At 36.7% G+C, this 17707-nt stretch overlaps 2 protein-coding genes across 6 annotated transcripts; both read left to right on the forward strand.

The window, feature by feature from the left end:
- The first annotated feature begins 85 nt into the window (after positions 1-85).
- Positions 86-1000, forward strand: LOC114938971 (ARL14 effector protein). 2 transcript variants are annotated; one of them, XM_029313164.1, is made up of 3 exons: positions 86-300; positions 380-639; positions 720-1000. In XM_029313164.1, the coding sequence occupies exons 1-3, from the start codon at positions 238-240 to the stop codon at positions 811-813; spliced, it is 417 nt and encodes a 138-aa protein (XP_029168997.1). In that variant the 5' UTR covers positions 86-237; the 3' UTR covers positions 814-1000. The 2 variants fall into 2 exon arrangements, with proteins under 2 accessions (XP_029168997.1, XP_029168998.1); XM_029313165.1 differs by having other exon boundaries at positions 86-292.
- Positions 1001-1454: 454 nt separating this feature from the next.
- Positions 1455-17705, forward strand: LOC114938972 (GTP-binding protein Di-Ras2). 4 transcript variants are annotated; one of them, XM_029313166.2, is made up of 4 exons: positions 1455-2166; positions 4783-5121; positions 7048-7266; positions 8040-17705. In XM_029313166.2, the coding sequence occupies exons 2-4, from the start codon at positions 4984-4986 to the stop codon at positions 8271-8273; spliced, it is 591 nt and encodes a 196-aa protein (XP_029168999.1). In that variant the 5' UTR covers positions 1455-2166; positions 4783-4983; the 3' UTR covers positions 8274-17705. The 4 variants fall into 4 exon arrangements, with proteins under 4 accessions (XP_029168999.1, XP_029169000.1, XP_085339730.1 ...); XM_029313167.2 differs by having other exon boundaries at positions 1455-2160; XM_085483604.1 differs by lacking the exon at positions 1455-2166 and adding an exon at positions 2226-2535.
- The last annotated feature ends 2 nt before the right edge of the window (positions 17706-17707 follow it).

Genomic DNA, 17707 nt, shown 5'->3' on the forward strand with positions numbered 1-17707 from the left:
AATCGACGAACCAATCAGAGCGAAGGATCTGAAACACATAGTGGCAAAAGAGTTGCCCATCTACATCACTTATTTTATCTATGCTCTTGCGTTCTGCAAGAGTGGCAAACTTCAGATGGAAGCGGCGAATCAGCTCTGGATGGCGAACGTGATTATGCCTTTTATTTACTAAGCAAGTATTTAAAAATATAACATAAGTATTTGCGATTTCGAGTTTACAAGTCTTGCGAACGATAAATGGAGGACTCAACGAGCGAAAATGCATCGAGCAATTCTAATTCGGCTCCTCGTGGTGAGAGAGTAAGAAATCGGGGGAGAGTTGTTTTGATTGAAGTGAATCAATTTTAATAAAAAAAATTAATCGTTTCTATGTTTGCAGAGAACTCGAGGCTCGAGGCAAAAGGCTGTGGATAATTTAAGCAAAAAGTTTCTGCGAAACTTCGATCCAGAACACAGCGAACGAGAGAAACGTAAGTTGCATCGTCGATTGTATCACAGTCACAGGAAGCAACTCTACGACGAGAAGGGTGTCTTCGTACGAACATCGGACGATGTTTGTGATTGCTTGAAATCAGAGTGTCCAGGATGTCACTTTCCGTGTTCCAAGTGCTCTTCGCCAAAGTGCGGTCATGAATGCAGGTATTTTCATAAAGAGTTTCCATATCGAATAAAAGACCTTGGCCTTTTGTCATGTAATTTATTTCCGAGTTGATCGTCAGGAATAATCGCAAATGGGCCTACGACACTATTCAGTGTGAAGGAACTGAGATTGTGATAAAGAATTCATTATTAAAAGAGTCTGCGGCAAAATGAAAGAATGATGTATATAATAATCGATCTCTAAGAGTTGCAATTTATAAATGTCTGCAATGAAATATCTCTTCGACAAAGGCTGAACTCTAATTATCTCTAAGGTGTAATTATATGATAAATAAAAGTGAATTTATCATAAGTTGGAAATATACTATGTGCCACAAAAATAGAGCTGATGATCCTTTAATAGTGTGGTCAAATATTTTTTAAATTAGCGCATCATGAATTATTTTATATTTTATATATATTATAAATATATTCATATATGTATATATAATATATATTGTATATGTATATTATATATTTATATAATATATAAATAATATAATTATATAATATAATAATATAATTATATGTATAATATATATTTTATTTTAATATATAATTAATTTTATATTTATATTTAATTTGAGTGACAACGTCATGAAACTGTCCTGTGTAAGGACGGCGGTATCGAATTTATTGTAATAATATGTAATATCAATGCATTCATTTCGACGACTAAAGCTACGCGCGTACAAATGACAGTTCCAACTCTATATAGAATTGACGCGAAGGATTTATTTCTGCATATCGGGAGATCGATTTTATCGAAATTTATGACGTTATCCATTTTTCGACACGCGCGATACGTCACTGCCGCGTATATGTGTGCTCACACGTATACACGGAAGCGCTATTGATTTTCCGCGGCGACGCTTTCGGCGTCGGTGCGCACGTTTTGCGCGCACACGCACACACTTTCGCGCGCGGAGAGCGCGCGCTTCGTTTTCGTTTCCTAAAACAAGAAATCCGAAATTCGCATCGATCTGAAAGAAAGACACGGAGAAAGCGGGAGAGAAGGAGCGGAGGAAAAAATACGTTCTTGTCAAATCGCTGCAGGATCGTCGCGGGGTGCGATCTCGTCAATTCTTCCTGAAAAAAAATATAAAAAGTGACACCCCCAAGTCCGAGCGGGTCGTCGTCGGTGAATTTGACAGTCGCGCCGCAACGAGCGGGTCACAGGGGGTTGACGTTCGGGAGGCGCGAGGCGCGCTAGTTTGCCGCGTCGGTCGGTTCGTCGCGATTCGTGACAGGCGTGTTGATCTCTCGACGAGGGAGAAAGAGAGAAAAAGAGAAAGAGAGAGGCACACGCGAGAAAGTATCAAGCGTCGTCTTCTCTCCATCGAAAGTGGCGGACGCATGCACGCATATCTATACGGAACGCGCGAGTGACAGCCGCGAGGAAACGATCGTCGAGGCTTCTCCGTCGTCGTCGTCTGTGTGAGTTCGCGGCCGACGTCGCGAGATCGAACGGGATTCCCGGAACCGAGGAGGGAAGCTTCCAGGGTCTTCGGCCGTCAGCAGGTTTCGGTTCGGGGATTACATATATATATATATAGATATATATATATATATATATATATATATATATACATATATATATATATATATATCTATACATATACACGTCTATATTTCTCTCATCCGCCCTTCGCCCTTATCGTTTCCCGTATCCAGGGCGATGCAGTTCGTGACGAATGCCGCGATCATCGAATTGTAACGGACGTCGCGTTATGTCGATACGATGATAATGATCAGGGTTATAGTGTTGTCGGTCCGCCTGGGTCTGTTCTTCTCGCGTTCTTTTGCAGCTTTATTTTACCGTCAAGTACTTATCTACTCCGATTTGTGACAGTGCAAACTGTAGAGAAAAATTGAATACGAAAATGACATTGTGTCGTGAGTATGTCATTTTTATGAAATATGTACGAATACGCGCGAATCTTCCAATTATCTGTCCTCAAGTTTCAATCTTAATTGGAATCGTCATCTTGAAAAGGGATGAATAATTGACTGTCAAGATTGAGAATTGTCAACACGATTTTCAATTTTTATAAAGAACTTTTTCTCGAATCTTTGCAATATCTATGTGAAAATTCTCTGTCATTGAAACATCACTTGGCAACGCGAATTGTCTGGAATATAAATGTGATGTAATCGGAACGAATCAATTGCTCGGAAATGAAATACATAATCGTCGTGTAATCCGTGATATTGTACGATGTTGCAAACTCGCGCGATTTCAATGATAACGAAAATTATAGGGAATGGAATTCGACGAGATCGATTGGGGTAATCGTTACAAAACCAGGGGGGTAAATATGGCACACACACACATATATATGTATATACATACATACACACCTACGATAATCTTCTACTATATGTTATAAATATTTCTGAATGCTATTTATATCGAACACACACGCACACATAATAGTAGTATCTATAAGGATCGTTAGTTTTACTATTGGAGAATATTTCAAGGCTTCGTCGCGCAATTACCCTGATTGCTCCTGTAATTTTGGTGAATTTACGTTTCGATGTCACACACCGTGTGTGATCAGAAAACCGTCCTTATTTCTGTTAATGCAAACACAGATGATAGGCAAGGTGTACTTAGCATCTGTATACATCGAAAATGAAATTTACCGAAATTGCTCGCCGGTGTTTGCTCGGAAAATTTCACTTTTATTTAATTCATAAATCGTTTTTTGCATCTTTCATTCAAGCTGACAAAATTCACGTTTCTTTATTAATTAACTCTTATATTTTGTAATCTTAAATATCTCATGTATTAATCGAAATTCTTAATTGCTCTACATATATTGCTATTTTTTCAACATTTTCGTAATATTTTTTATTTAAATCACAAAGAAACTAATTATTTTTCGAATATTAACTTTGAATAAGACTTGTCAAATTTATTCATTTTCCATGTTAATTGCATTTTCTGTACTTAATATATTTTCTCTTTCTCACTCTACAACTTATTGACTACTACCTTATTTTAAATATTTATTTAATTTTTATTTGCAAGAGAGAACACACAATTATGATAAATTAATTCGATTTCTCTCTACTTTAGCTTCTTAACTGTCCTCTAAAAAAAGTATTACACATTTACTTAAAAAAAATATATATAATATATATTTTCTTAAAAATTCTAATGTTCTTTTATATATTATATATTCTCAATATATTATAAATATACAATATTACATATTCGTAAAAATATATATTCTTAATTAAATTCTTGATTAAATTAAAAAAAAAATATATATATATATATGTGTATATAAAGTAGAGAAATGAAGGAGAAAACAGTACGGTATAGAAGACGCAAGTGAAACAAACAGAGTTTACGCGGACGGTGCACATGGTCGCGTCGCTTGCGAAAGGAAGAGAACGAATTTGTCCCTCTTAAAATTGCATTACGTATCACGTATTTTTTTAATACATTTACAGATAAAATAAAATAAATATTTTTATAAATTTCCGAAATAAAAATAAATATAAATTTAAAAATATCGCGAGAAGATAGAGACATCGAGACGAAAGCGCGCAAAATAGAAGCGGAAGAGCAGAACCTCTAAGCATGAGGCTGTGTAGGAGGGAGGGACCACATGCGGTAGAATGCGGCTTCGTGGGTGTCGTCATCGGAGAGTTATACGTCACGGGATACGCGCGGAAGGACGGACGGATGTAACCTTTCGCGGGTTCAGATTATTAACCGCGTGGGCGAAGCGCGGAAACGGAGATTCATGGCATGCGCCTCATTAATGCGGGATGTTCCGGAACCACCAGATGTTCCTTCGACCAGAGTTGCTGAAGACGATTCTTCCTCGACGAGGAGATATCCAGCTGACAAGTCTTTTTTCAAGATTGCAGAGGATTTAATTTCCAGATGTGTAAAGCCGAAGAAACGACGAGGATATCATCGTGGAGGAAGGATCGTCTTGAAAGTAACCGATTAAACAGCACGCATATCCCGAAGACGTTCAGAGAACATCCTGATGTTCAAACGTCCTCTGGATACCCTCTGAATGTCTTTCGGATATAGTGTGCTATTAAGGAAGAAACATCGCGAGAGGGTGGTTTCCTTGGGATATACCTAGTACAGTTTTTGCGTGTCGTGTGCGACAGGTCGAGTCGGTGATCGGGGGTTGCGAGGAGAAGAGGTTCGCGAAGAGTGGTCGTCCCGTACACACACTCCCCCTCCCTTCCCCTCCCGCGCCCACCCACTCACCCCCATCCAACCCCCCGTCGTCTCTCTCTCTCGCTCTCTCCGTGCGCAAGGGACCCCGAGCGTCGGGGGTTTACGTTGCCGGGACGGCAGATGTCAGGATGCCGGAGCAGAGCAACGACTATCGCGTGGTCGTGTTCGGGGCGGGCGGCGTCGGCAAGAGTTCCCTCGTGCTGCGTTTTGTGAAAGGGTCCTTCCGCGAGTCCTACATACCGACCATCGAGGATACTTACAGACAGGTAAGCGCGAATCTCCGGCGAGCCACCAAATTTACATGTGTTTTTTTTTCACAGTCGTCGAGACGATCCTTTCTCTGAAAATTCATTCGACTTGATTAGAGATCGCGTGCGTTAAATGCGAGGGATAAATGAACAAACGATTTTATTCTCTCTTCTACTTCTCTGTCTCTTTTCCTTTTATTCTTATAGATATAGAGATGAGAAATATAGATTCACGCGGGAAAAAAATTAGTCATCGTAGCTAAATTTTAGCGGTTCGATATTACAACCGGAAATTTAGTCATAGCTATGATGACTAATACTTTTAGCTATAGTTGACCGAATAATTCTATAGCTAAACATTATTTGCTATTGTATAAAATTTAAGCATGATAATTAAATTTCATGTTATATAGAGACAGCTAAAGTTTGATGGCTAATTTTTTTCGCGTGGAGAATTAACGAGATCGTGTGTGAATAATTGATTCTACAGCTGATATTTGAATATTCGCAGAAATAAAATAGCTGATTTTGATTTTAATATTTAATTATAGTTGCGATCTCTGGAAAAATTAATCAAATGTCTTTGCCACGCGGCATTCTATATATCATCGTAAATTATAGATCGGATTCCGTTGTTATTCCGTAAATTATAGATGGTGTAAAACAGGCTTTACGCGATGTCGGACGCTACGTAGATAGTAGTAATTTCCGCGACAAAAATTTAACGATTAATCGAATGTCCTCGTGTCTCGCACGCGCACACCGTGGGATTGCGATAACTTTGTCATTTACGAATTTAATATTTCCATTCGTATCCGGCCAATAATATACACGAACAAAGACATTAAATTTGCAAACGAGTCGCGATCGCAACACCGAGAATATCTAAAGCATGCACTAGTAGTAGTAATGTATAGTCGTAGTAAAGTAGAATTAGCGCTTATAATAACGTATGCTAATCGGAAAATATAAGTTAAAAGCACACATCGCACACGTTATGATAATTATATGTTTCGTAAAAGAGATAGATAGAGAGAGAGAGAGAGAGAGAGAGAGAGAGAGGGGATCGAATCATACAGAGTAAATTAATTAAACACTGCAATGCATCGTACGAGGTAATAATAAGGAGATTTGTCGCATAAATTTTGCATACTCCGACACTGTTTATAGAAAATTGAAATCTTTGTGCAACGCTATTTTCATTGATTACTCATAGATGCAAATTTGCATACACGTCAAGTTCTAATTATTCATAAGTAAGTCGATCATAGCTTCCCGATTATTAATCATCTCTCCATATATATTACATAATATAATATTATATATTACATATATATTATATAATATAATATATATTATATATATTAATATATAAAATAATATATATATTATATTAATACACAGAGAATTTTCTCTTGGAATTTACCCTGAAAATTATGATAACCGTGGGACAATATGATATTGGAAGAATTTTATAAGAGTTTCTCCAATTAATATCTGCCACAATAAGATATAAAAAATATGTTCGATTAATTTTATTATGTACATGTTAATATTTTTTATTGTGGTAAATATTAATCAAAATCTTTTATAAAATTCTTCCAATATCATACTATGATTTTTACTATGATTTTCAAGGTAAATTCTAAGAGAAAATTCTCTCCATGTATAAAATAATATATATTCTATTATAATATTATATATGTATACATAAAATAAATTTAAAAAAGACACATATGTGCAACAACAATGCAGTAACGATGCTGGTGGGACTTTCGCTGTGTTCGCGACGAGAAGTGTCAAATAAAATCGTGGGGGACTCGACTCGACTCGACTTCGATCGATCACGATCAATAAGATCGGTGAAGAAAAAATCGATAGAGCCGAGTCGTTCGGATTGAGTCCGTCGCGATCAACGGTATGACCGTGTGTACGGTATTTCAGGTGATAAGTTGTGACAAAAACATATGCACACTTCAAATTACGGATACAACGGGGTCCCATCAGTTTCCTGCTATGCAGCGGCTCTCCATAAGCAAGGGTCACGCCTTCATCTTGGTGTACTCGGTATGCTCACGGCAAAGCCTCGAGGAGTTACGACCAATCTGGGCCGTGATAAGGGAGCTCAAGGGCCAGGATATCTCGCAGATACCCATTATGTTGGTAAGAACTCGCCACCCAGCCCCCTTAATTTCTTTCGGTTTTATGAACTTTCAGATATACAAATTAATTCCCGACTACCTCTATTGATTTTTTTTTCATATGTTCCACTTGTTTTATACTCGAGGGAATAATGGTATAGTTCTCGAACGTGATATTATTCTTCGTCGTCGATTCGATAACGAGTACTTGCAAAATTTGCGAAAAACTTATAATCATTGCGATGTGTCTACATTTTTATTTTTTACTAAATAAGTGCGAACAATTTGAGGAGATGATTCTTTGTCGAAAATTAAGGAGGATTTCTTATATAAACATATATACTCTTATATCCCTCTCTAGGTAAGTTTTTCTCAAATTTCAGATAAATTAAAAAAGAAACTTGATGAATATTTTCCACTAATAAAAAGGATATTTATTAATATTTAAAAAAAATAAAAACTTCAATTTGTACCTCCCTCTTTAGAAAAGTGTAACTCCTCAGGAAGGGATATAAGAGTATATAAGAAACCCAGCTTAATTTTCGACAATAAGGAATCATCTCTTAAAATTTTTCGCACGTTTATCGAATTTATTTTTTCACTGAAAAAAATTATCTCAAAATTTAAGTACCGTTTACGAAATTATATAAGCTTGACTTTCAAATACGTTTTATGCGCGAGAGGAGAGGGAACTTTTATTTCTACACGAAAAACGATGTTTTTTTTTACCTCTCGCAAAATTTTGCGTCTTCCTTTGAACGTCGAACGACTCAGCGGTACCATCCATACACTCAGGTCGGGAACAAGTGCGACGAGAGCCCTTCGGTGCGCGAGGTGTCGATGAGCGAGGGCGCGGCCGAGGCGGCTAATTGGGGCTGCGGCTTCCTGGAGACCTCGGCCAAGACGAATCACAACGTGGACGCCCTGTTCCGAGACTTGCTCACCCTCGAGAAGAATCGCTCGGTGTCGTTACAGCCGGTGCAGAGCAACAACGCTATAAGACTCAAGGAGAAGTGTGCCGTTATGTAAAAATCCGTCACTCTGATCGCGCGTTGTATCGTATATATATATATATATATATATATATATATATATATTTAATTATATATAAATATATATATATATATATATATGTATATCGCGATCAAACACATAAAACACCGGCGACGATTCTCGGCGAGGTGCTTCCGGTATATATATATATATATATATATATATATATATATATATATACTCTTATATCCTTATATATATATATATATATATATATATATATATATAATACGTTCTGGAGAATCGTTACTTTTTTCGAGAGACGGGGCCTCGCCGATCCGGTCTGATGATCCCAACTAGATTCGCCAAAACTAAATTAACGAAGGGGGACGACTTGTTAGCGATTTAAATCCCTGCGGCTTCCGTCTGTCGAGAACCCGTTATTAAAGTTTTAATCGTATATGACGTATCGTATACGTTCGCGAACAAAGGCGAACATAGAAACGAAAATATCTCCGCGAAACTTCGAATTCTAGAAATAATTTTCTAAGAATCCTCGAGAGAAAGAAAGAGAGAGAGAGAGAGATTTAGAATTTCGAATTCTAAGAATCTGGGTTAATTTGACGATTTAATTCGTCCGACGAGAGGAGGGCGAGGGTATTTTTATTCGACGAACGAAGGGAAGTTACTCGAATACGTGTGTGCGCGTTGCTCGTCGATGGGGGGTGTGTGAGAGCTTTTTCTTTTCTTTTTTTTACTTTAAGTTTAATGCTTTACGCAGAGTAGACCCTTTTGTTCCGCGTTATGATTCCTCTCTGTGCTTGATAATGACAAGTTATTCGAGTTCTTGTTCTCTCAAATCCGCCACGGGGATCGTCCCGCGGTAATCTCGATCTGCCACGAGAGCGTCATCGACAAATGCGACGATATCACTTTTTATTATCTCCGAAAATAAGTCGCGCGTTTCTCGCTGTTTCAGCTGTTCTGGCACGGGAAGAGCCTGGTGTTAATTATAATATATTACACTCTTGTGCGACACGAATATACCGATCATTATTATTATACCACACACGACATATCATCCTAAATAAATAGTAAATAATATAATGAAATTCTCTGATATTTTATAGGAAGAATTTTTTAATTTTAATTTTTATAGAAGAGATTTATACATATACGTATAATATTATTGCGAGGGATGTAATTTACCGGTCACGTATTTTTTCAAAAAATTTTTTGCATAGATATTACATATATATTTTTTTCAATTTAAATATTTAATTAATATTTTTATAGATAAATAAAATAAGCATGTGTATGTGGGATTGATTGTGATAATGATGATATGTAATATGTATTTAAAAAAAAAGTTTATATATAATTGACAAATTAATTCCATCGGGATATATATCGTAGCAACCAAAGCCCGAGTTTTATCGCGATTCTTACAATCGCTTCTTGTTATAATTAACTCTTTCAAGCTCTTCGTCTAACAATAGCGGCAGATAATTAGTAATTCGTCAATAAGTCTCTTGTTTATACGCAGCGCCGAAAAGACCCCGATGATTAGCATCGTGTGAAACGAAACGCGAGGCTAATCTCGAGCTTGCTTTAACGATAGTCGAACGATTATCGGGATAATTGTCGCTCTCTTCGCAATTTTTACGAATACCGTTCCTTTTGCATATACGGCAACGAATTGTTATGGAAGATCGACGGATACTATATATAGGCGCAATTTGTTTGCGGGTTCTAGCACTCGAATTTTCTCCGATAAATCGCTCGCAATCTGTTTCGAGACGGTCTACAGCAAAGGGCGACCCATCCGCGTATAATATTAAAATCGCTTCCCCTTTTCGAGAATTGATTTATTGGATCCATTAGAGACAATATGTATATATGTATATCAATTCGGTAAACTATACTCGAATGCGAAAAATATATGGATTCGATGAAACGTATTGAACTAGAAGCGAACGCGCGTAAAAAAACGTAAATTCAGAAAAATGTTGATCTTGAAAAAAATCAGTCAAAATACGCACCGAAGAGAGATTGTTGTAGGAATGAATCATTATCGAATATGGATTTGTAGTGATGAAATATGTTGAAAAATCAAAATTTACATGGACAGGGCAATGACAATTTTTTAAAGGGAATTCACTCGAGGGGCCATTCTACTTTATGGCTCTTGTCCGTAGACTGTCTCAATTTAGCGAATGCGCTAAATCGATAATAGTAGTTGCGACGGTGCTCTTCCATGAAAATTCCGCAATGCTCCGCAATCCGAGACTACCGCATGACGATTAAGGGAATTGTTGTAATGCGCGCGCGTCAAAATTTTTTTTCGCAAAGATGAGAGAGAGAGAGTGCGAGAGATTGAATGAGAGAGAGAGAGGGAGAGGGAGAGAGAGAAATAGTGTACATGCAAACGATGACGAACAACACGTAGATAAGAGTTGTTACGAGATTGGTTTTTGTTGAATAGTTGTAAGAGAATTTTGTAATAACTATGCTAATTAGAATTATGAAACAACAGACACACACAATACTATCCACACGCAGACGCAAGTTGTGTTAACATATATCATTATGCGTGCAGGTTCACATACATACACACATATACATAAATATACATATAAATATGCGTAGGCACAGATTTGTTGACGGACGCATCGCAAGAGAGTTTACGAGATTGTAATTGTACATGCGATTATACGAGTTACACGAGTTTTCCATATCGACGCAACGTTTTTAATGTTTTCCTTTTTTTTCCATATGGATATAGATTCGAAAAACATTTTTAGACATTCCTACGGAAAATTTCTAACGAGCGTAGATAATTAGCGACTAATTATACACGTTTCCACGAATCCTCCTCCCCCATTTTCCCCCTTTTCGCAGCGCAGAATCGTCGAACGTGTCCATAATTTCCTGCGTGTGTCGCGGCTACCCTTATCAACACCCCGTTTTACGGATATATCAAGATAGACCGGAGAGCGCTTCTTCCTCCTCGATATTCCTCAACCCCGACGTCGCGACATCGATGTCGATCGATGTTATAATACCCCGTCGCGTCGGAGCTAACGATGATGTTGATAATGACGATGATGATCCGCCGCCTGCACTTGAACGCGTCTCGACTACCAGCTCCGTGTTTGAAGGGCCGTATTTATAGTCGACGGTACTCGAGTGGTGTCTCGAGGGTATATCGAGTGATGTGCATACAATGAATTTAAAATTGAACAGGTACAATCATATATATATATGTATATTCGCGTCCTCCGGAAAAATCGTCGCGATCGGGAATCGGAATTTCATTTTTCCAAACTTGAAAGCGTAGATTTTTAAATCATACATCCGTTCATTATCAGCGCATTATAAAATTATGAATGAAACTAGAAAAAAATTAGCTACTATAGCTGATTTTTGCTGGCGGTATATTACACATAAAATTTAATTATCGTGCCTAACTAAAAGTTAGTTGTCATAGCTAAAATTTAGGCACGACAACTCAAGTTGTAATAGAAACAGCTAAAATTTAGCTGTTTTTTTGATTATTTTTTTTCCGTGATATAAATCGAAAAAAGTAAAAAGAGATCTATTTAGAGAGACATAAAATTATATTTTAAAAATTTAATTTAAATCTCTCTAAATATATAGCTCTTTTTTTACTTTCTTCTTTTCGTTTTATATTATACGACTTATATAGTTTATTCATAATTGTATAATGCGAGCTTCTTAGTTTCTCTAACACTCTGAAGTAAAATCTTATTCAATTCCTTAATATCGTTGCTCCATTTATTATTGTCTAACTACGTTATATGTTATAAAATACGGCCGTGAGAGATTGTCGCGAAATCGACGGATAGGTAATGACGTCCGCGAAATGTAGCTTGGACGGCGATCTGACTCGAAATTGGAAATCCTCCTTTGAATAAGTCGACAATACATTCCCAACCAGGTCGGAGCGTCAGCTGTTGGCAACATCAATGCCATCAATTACAGATCATCGATGCATCGAAGCAAACCGAGGCTAGAAATGGCTATTGAAGGTATTACGATGAATATCGCCCTAAGTATTGATGAGTATCGTTAGAAATAAAAGTCAAAATAATATATGCAGTTTATAACAACTTACATATTTCTGATTTACGTCAAAATATGACTCTCGCGAAATACAATAGCGACGAGTGAAGAAAATTCAAATTGAGAGCAATTTCTTTCAAAAAGAAAAAAGACTTCGCCGCAATAATTTTCAAAAGATTTAATATCAAGAGGTAATAAATACTGCCCACTTTACTAAAAGTTTATATCTCGACTAACTTTGTTAATTGTCCCAATTAATCGTTGGCCATTCCTAGTCGCGGCGAACATTCGTTTTCTTTTTAATACATATCTAAAAAAAAGGATTCGGATTATCCAACGAATTATATAAAATCATCCGATTCATCTCGCGCGAAAGAAGAAGACGAATCGAGGGATGGGGAATTTATTCCGCGATATTACGAATTCCTCTCCGCGGAGAGAATCACGGATTGGCTTTCGGGTAACTCGAAGGTATTCGATCTCGCGGAAGTGGATTCCTGTCGCGATTCGTTCTGATTCACCTAATTTTCATCCCCCGAACTCCTCCATCCCCTCTATATAACTTCTCATTTCGGAGACTCCGGCTTGTTGATTTCCGGCGGAACGACAACTCGCAAGCTTTATAGGAAACAAATCCCTTCCCTTCTGTCGATCGTGTAATTATATAAACGAAACGACAAAGTGTCTCATATCTCATTGATATTACGACGAAAAAAAAACGCGCTGAAAAACGAGATCGTATACGTTATGTATACCACTTATATACGTATATAGTTGTGTATTATATCGCTATACTACGATTATTAGGCGTGCTTCACTTCGCTTATTCATCTAGATAATTATCGCCATTATCATCGTACTACGATATTCCAGCATATTTCCGCGCGTATATAAATAAATCGAATACGGTAAACGCCCGATTTCCGGTTCTTCCGCACGATCTGACGCATTCACGATTTCTCATCTCGAATTCATTGTTTGTTATTTATTATCGCGATTCGACGCGTTATTAATAAATAACGTTTATCGTATTCGCATGAGAGACGTATTATTCCCAAAGTTGTATAATTTTATGGAAAGAGATTATCTCTTTCCGAATTTTCCCGACGACAGAAAGGAACGGCGATTTTTCCTCCCAATCTCGGCGCCAATCCTTTTTTTACGAGGACACTATTTATTAAACGATAATGTATGCCGTATAAAGGAAAAAAAACGTAGCGTGTAACGTGTTTAATAATGATCGTTAATAGTCCGCCTGAGAGAGAACTCCTAAATGTAAATTGTATATAAAATTTTCTATATTCGGATATATCCCAATATATAAATATATACAAAAGCTATACATACACCCACACACACACACACACACACACACACACATGTACGTACCTATTATTATACTAGTAGAAGAATAATAGAAGAGTGAGTTTTGCGGGCATAATATCTCTCGATTCCAGCAGCAAGATGATGCAAGTCAAAGAAGGCACACATTCGCCGCTACTTTTTAAACCACTTGTTATCAGATTGGTCGATCGATTACGCGCCACACGTAGCATTTATCCTGTAATGAATAGGAGAGTATCACAATTAGTAGAAATAAAATATATATCGAATATGAACACACATACATCCAACATACGCATCTAGCACACACACATTGACACACATAAATTACGTAAACATATATTATGTGTTTGTGTGTGTATGTGTGTGCGCGCAGACTTCGTCACAAAGGTCTACGTGCGTACCTTTATATAGGAAAAGTGCGAAAAAGTGTCGTTTTCTAATGGCTACGCTTAGCTGTTGAAAATGTCTATCTGTTAGTTGAGGTGGGGAAAAAAGTAGGCTAATCGTTGTTTTGAGATATACATATATAGATAATTAAGAAAACGCGACGGCTTCTCATCGATTCCAACACTTTCTTGCAATTTTCTCACGATAAAAGTAGAGAGAAAGAGAGAGAAAAAAAATGGGCCGATGTGTGTAGATTTTTGCGACTAAGTAGGTAGATTATATATGTATATGCAAGAGTATCTTCTTTCGATTTCTCGACTTTTCACTAACACGAGGTCGATTTCTCTTTAACGAAAAATGTCGAAATATCATAAAAAAATTAACGAAGGCAAGAGAATAATCGAGCGTAAAAAAAATCCGAGCGTTTATACTCCGTTAAAGGGAAAGATAGGGCCCAGAGAAGTAGAATATTTCATTGAATAAATGTTCGAGCAGTTAACTTTCGATAATAGAATGTTGCCGGGGAAAATACAGCTTCCGATCGAACTTTAGCTTTAGAGACAAATCGACCGACAAACTCTCGCCGAAGCATTCGCAGCGGAAATCGCCTGAGATACTCTCTGTATATAGATATAATAGATTCAAATATCCAATATAGAATCTCGTCGAGGGCGAGACAGAGATATTACAAAATCGAGCTTCAAAGACGACAAAAAAAAAAGAAAAAGAAGGCAAGAAAGAAAAAAAGAGAGAAAGGGGCAAACTTACGAGGAGCGGATGAATATATAAAATTAAAAAAAAAACGAACACGCTATCCTCTTAATTTTGGGGCCAATTGGTGTGAAAGGGGACAGACACGTGTACATTTGTTGATTGTTATTGTATCGTATAATTTTCCCTATGGAGGATTTCTCTCTTATTCGAATCGCCGGATCGACGAGCGAAACTCTGTCAACTATACTAATTTGTAAATACTTATATATAATTAAAATTGAATCAGAATGAAATTGATGGCGGTTCTCTCCTAATAATTTATTCAAGAAGCTTTATTGTAGAAGCTTTCTTCTGTTGTCTCTGCAAAAGGGGTGCCTCGCACTTTCCCGCAGATAAAACTGTAATTAGGATGGGAAAAAAAGTCAGGCTTCACGGAAAAAAAATTAGCTATTATAGCTAAAATTTTAGCTGTCTTTATATTACACGTGAAATTTAGTTATCATGCCTAATTATAAGTTTTAGCTATGATATAGCTAATATTTTTTAGCTATAGAATTCTTCATCAAACTATAATTAAAAAATATTAGTTAGTATGCGGGATAACTAAATTTCAGGTTGTAATATAGGGACAGCTAAAATTGAGCTATGGTAGCTAATTGTTTTTTTGGGCAAAAAGAAAAGCGAGATCGACGATCGAAGCACCGTTCCATATGAAACGTACATCGAGATTACGAATTCTCTCATTGTGCGAGGGCGATGAGACGAGAGGGTGTGATCAAAAAAATATACAGAACACACATGCATACACACATACATGCATCAGACGACGAAAACGAAATACACAACGCATCGTGTGATTGCAACAGTAGCCGAAGAATAAAAATATAAGGATCTCGAGTGATATTATACGCTTCGTTGACATAACGCAATGCGCGTGTCTCAACGATATCGAATATCTGATGCTGCTTTATTAGGGAGTTTTTTGCAATATTCGGTATCTCGAATATGGTAAACGTCGAAAAAAATTGTCGCAACTTGACTTTTATATTAATTATTGTACCTATATTATTACGTATTATCATTATAAGCATATTATGATAAAAATTATTATTGTAAATAACAATTATTGTGTCAATTATATGCATTGATTATTATATATAATCTTTATTCTTATTTTAATTATTAATAACTCATTGAATTCGTATTAATAAAAGTGGAATTGTCTCGCCAAAAAAAACAAAATAAAAAAATAAAAGCAAGAATTCCTCAATTTTCTCTTTAAATATACGAATCATTTGCTTCATTAAAATATCGTGAATAAATTTCCGACATCGAGCGTTTAGCGTATTCCAAATACATTATTGCAAAAAGTCTTCATTATCGTTCAACGTGATAATTAAATACGTATTTCCGGCCCGGAGCGTCGTTCGACAAGTGTGCATTACGGATACGCACGCATCCTTCCTAAATTTCTTCGCACAAATAAACCAAGTAACGACGACAACGTTAGTGTAACTTATGACGGACCATATCAATGAATCATATCAGTAAAAAAGAAAGAAAAGAAAGGAGGATATCCTCGATTGTGCGTACCCGAGGCATCAGAGAGAAAGAGAGGCGAGATGTGAGTTTTCGACATGTGCTTTTAAATGCAACGAGCTCCCCTGTACAAAAGTATCGCCACGATTGCGAGCGATCGTTCCTGCTGCTAAAATTTATGTTACATTCGTCGAGGGAAATTCGTACATGCCGCTTTTATTTTGTACATAGCAATCTTTTTAAACGAAGCTCTCGTTCATTCGAATAATCTCACACTTGTTTATAATGTAAAAAAACTTTTGAATTAAGAGATTTATATATATTTTTTTTAATGTCTTATCGTCTATAAAATTGCAAAGTATCGACTTATAGCGAGAAGATATAAATAAAGAATTAAAAAGTTATAAGTACGAAATATTTGCCTCGACGCACGTTTGCTTAGGCTTAAGCTTGCCATAAGTGATAATTTGTTAAAGCAACTTCCTTAATAATCTTCGTTGATCGCGCTACGAAACGACATACAACGCTTTATTGAATCACTTCCCGCGAGCCCGATGTAAAATCGAAAAGTGTGAATTAATAAAAGTAATAATAGACACGAGATATATAAAGGAGACACGAATAGAGAGGAAAATCGCGCGTGTGGAACGGATTTAAATGATTAAGCAGGAGTTACTTAACGAAAAGCCTTTTAAACTGAAAAATGCTGGGTTGAATGAGATAAACGAAAGATCGAAGTATCATTAATTTCATATATATATATATATATATTATAATAATAATAATTTTATTAATATTATATAATTGCGAAAAAGATCTGTTGTTCCTTTAATCTCTCTTTTTCCGAGAATAAAATGTCAAACGTTCATATAATCCAGAGTTTTATTTAAAGATAGAAACGAGGATTTATTTCGAATTACAAGTTATTCCACTTTAGGACCGTCTAAAGTGACAACTCTTGATTTCTTTCGAAATTATTGATTCGAAAGTTTTGTTTTTCTTTTGCGACGTCATTGAGATCAGAATTACAAAGTTTGAAAGGTTTTTTTTTAGCTGCTGAGCTGGAAGAACAACCGAGTGCTCAACGACGTGAAAAATTCTCTCACACGCATTAAGGACACGCGAGGAAGACGAGGCGAAGCGGAAAATCGCGCGCGTTGCCACTCTCTGTACACACGTTCCACACACACGTTTCCACACAATTATATTGCGAGAGTGCACGTAGAGAATGGCGCAAAAGGATGTCTAATTATCTATTTAAATAAGCGACCAATACACGCTGGAATAAATAGGCTTGTTATTACGACGAATTTGCTCATTCATTATCAACCGACGAATCGTTTACCAACTACGAACCTGTACTCGTGAGAATTAAACGATCTTGATTCTTGGCAATG

Source organism: Nylanderia fulva, unplaced genomic scaffold (genome assembly GCF_048542155.1).
Source record: "Nylanderia fulva isolate GAGA-0341 unplaced genomic scaffold, ASM4854215v1 Scaffold26, whole genome shotgun sequence".
NCBI classification, from domain to species: Eukaryota; Metazoa; Arthropoda; class Insecta; order Hymenoptera; family Formicidae; genus Nylanderia; species Nylanderia fulva.

Coding starts and splice junctions, on each gene's coding strand:
- LOC114938971 (XM_029313164.1), top strand. CDS start 238: ATGGAGGACTCAACGAGCGAAAATGCATCGAGCAATTCTAATTCGGCT. Junction 301..379: donor CGGCTCCTCGTGGTGAGAGA/GTAAGAAATCGG, acceptor CTATGTTTGCAG/AGAACTCGAGGCTCGAGGCA. Junction 640..719: donor AAGTGCGGTCATGAATGCAG/GTATTTTCATAA, acceptor GTTGATCGTCAG/GAATAATCGCAAATGGGCCT.
- LOC114938972 (XM_029313166.2), top strand. CDS start 4,984: ATGCCGGAGCAGAGCAACGACTATCGCGTGGTCGTGTTCGGGGCGGGC. Junction 5,122..7,047: donor TCGAGGATACTTACAGACAG/GTAAGCGCGAAT, acceptor ACGGTATTTCAG/GTGATAAGTTGTGACAAAAA. Junction 7,267..8,039: donor CGCAGATACCCATTATGTTG/GTAAGAACTCGC, acceptor CCATACACTCAG/GTCGGGAACAAGTGCGACGA.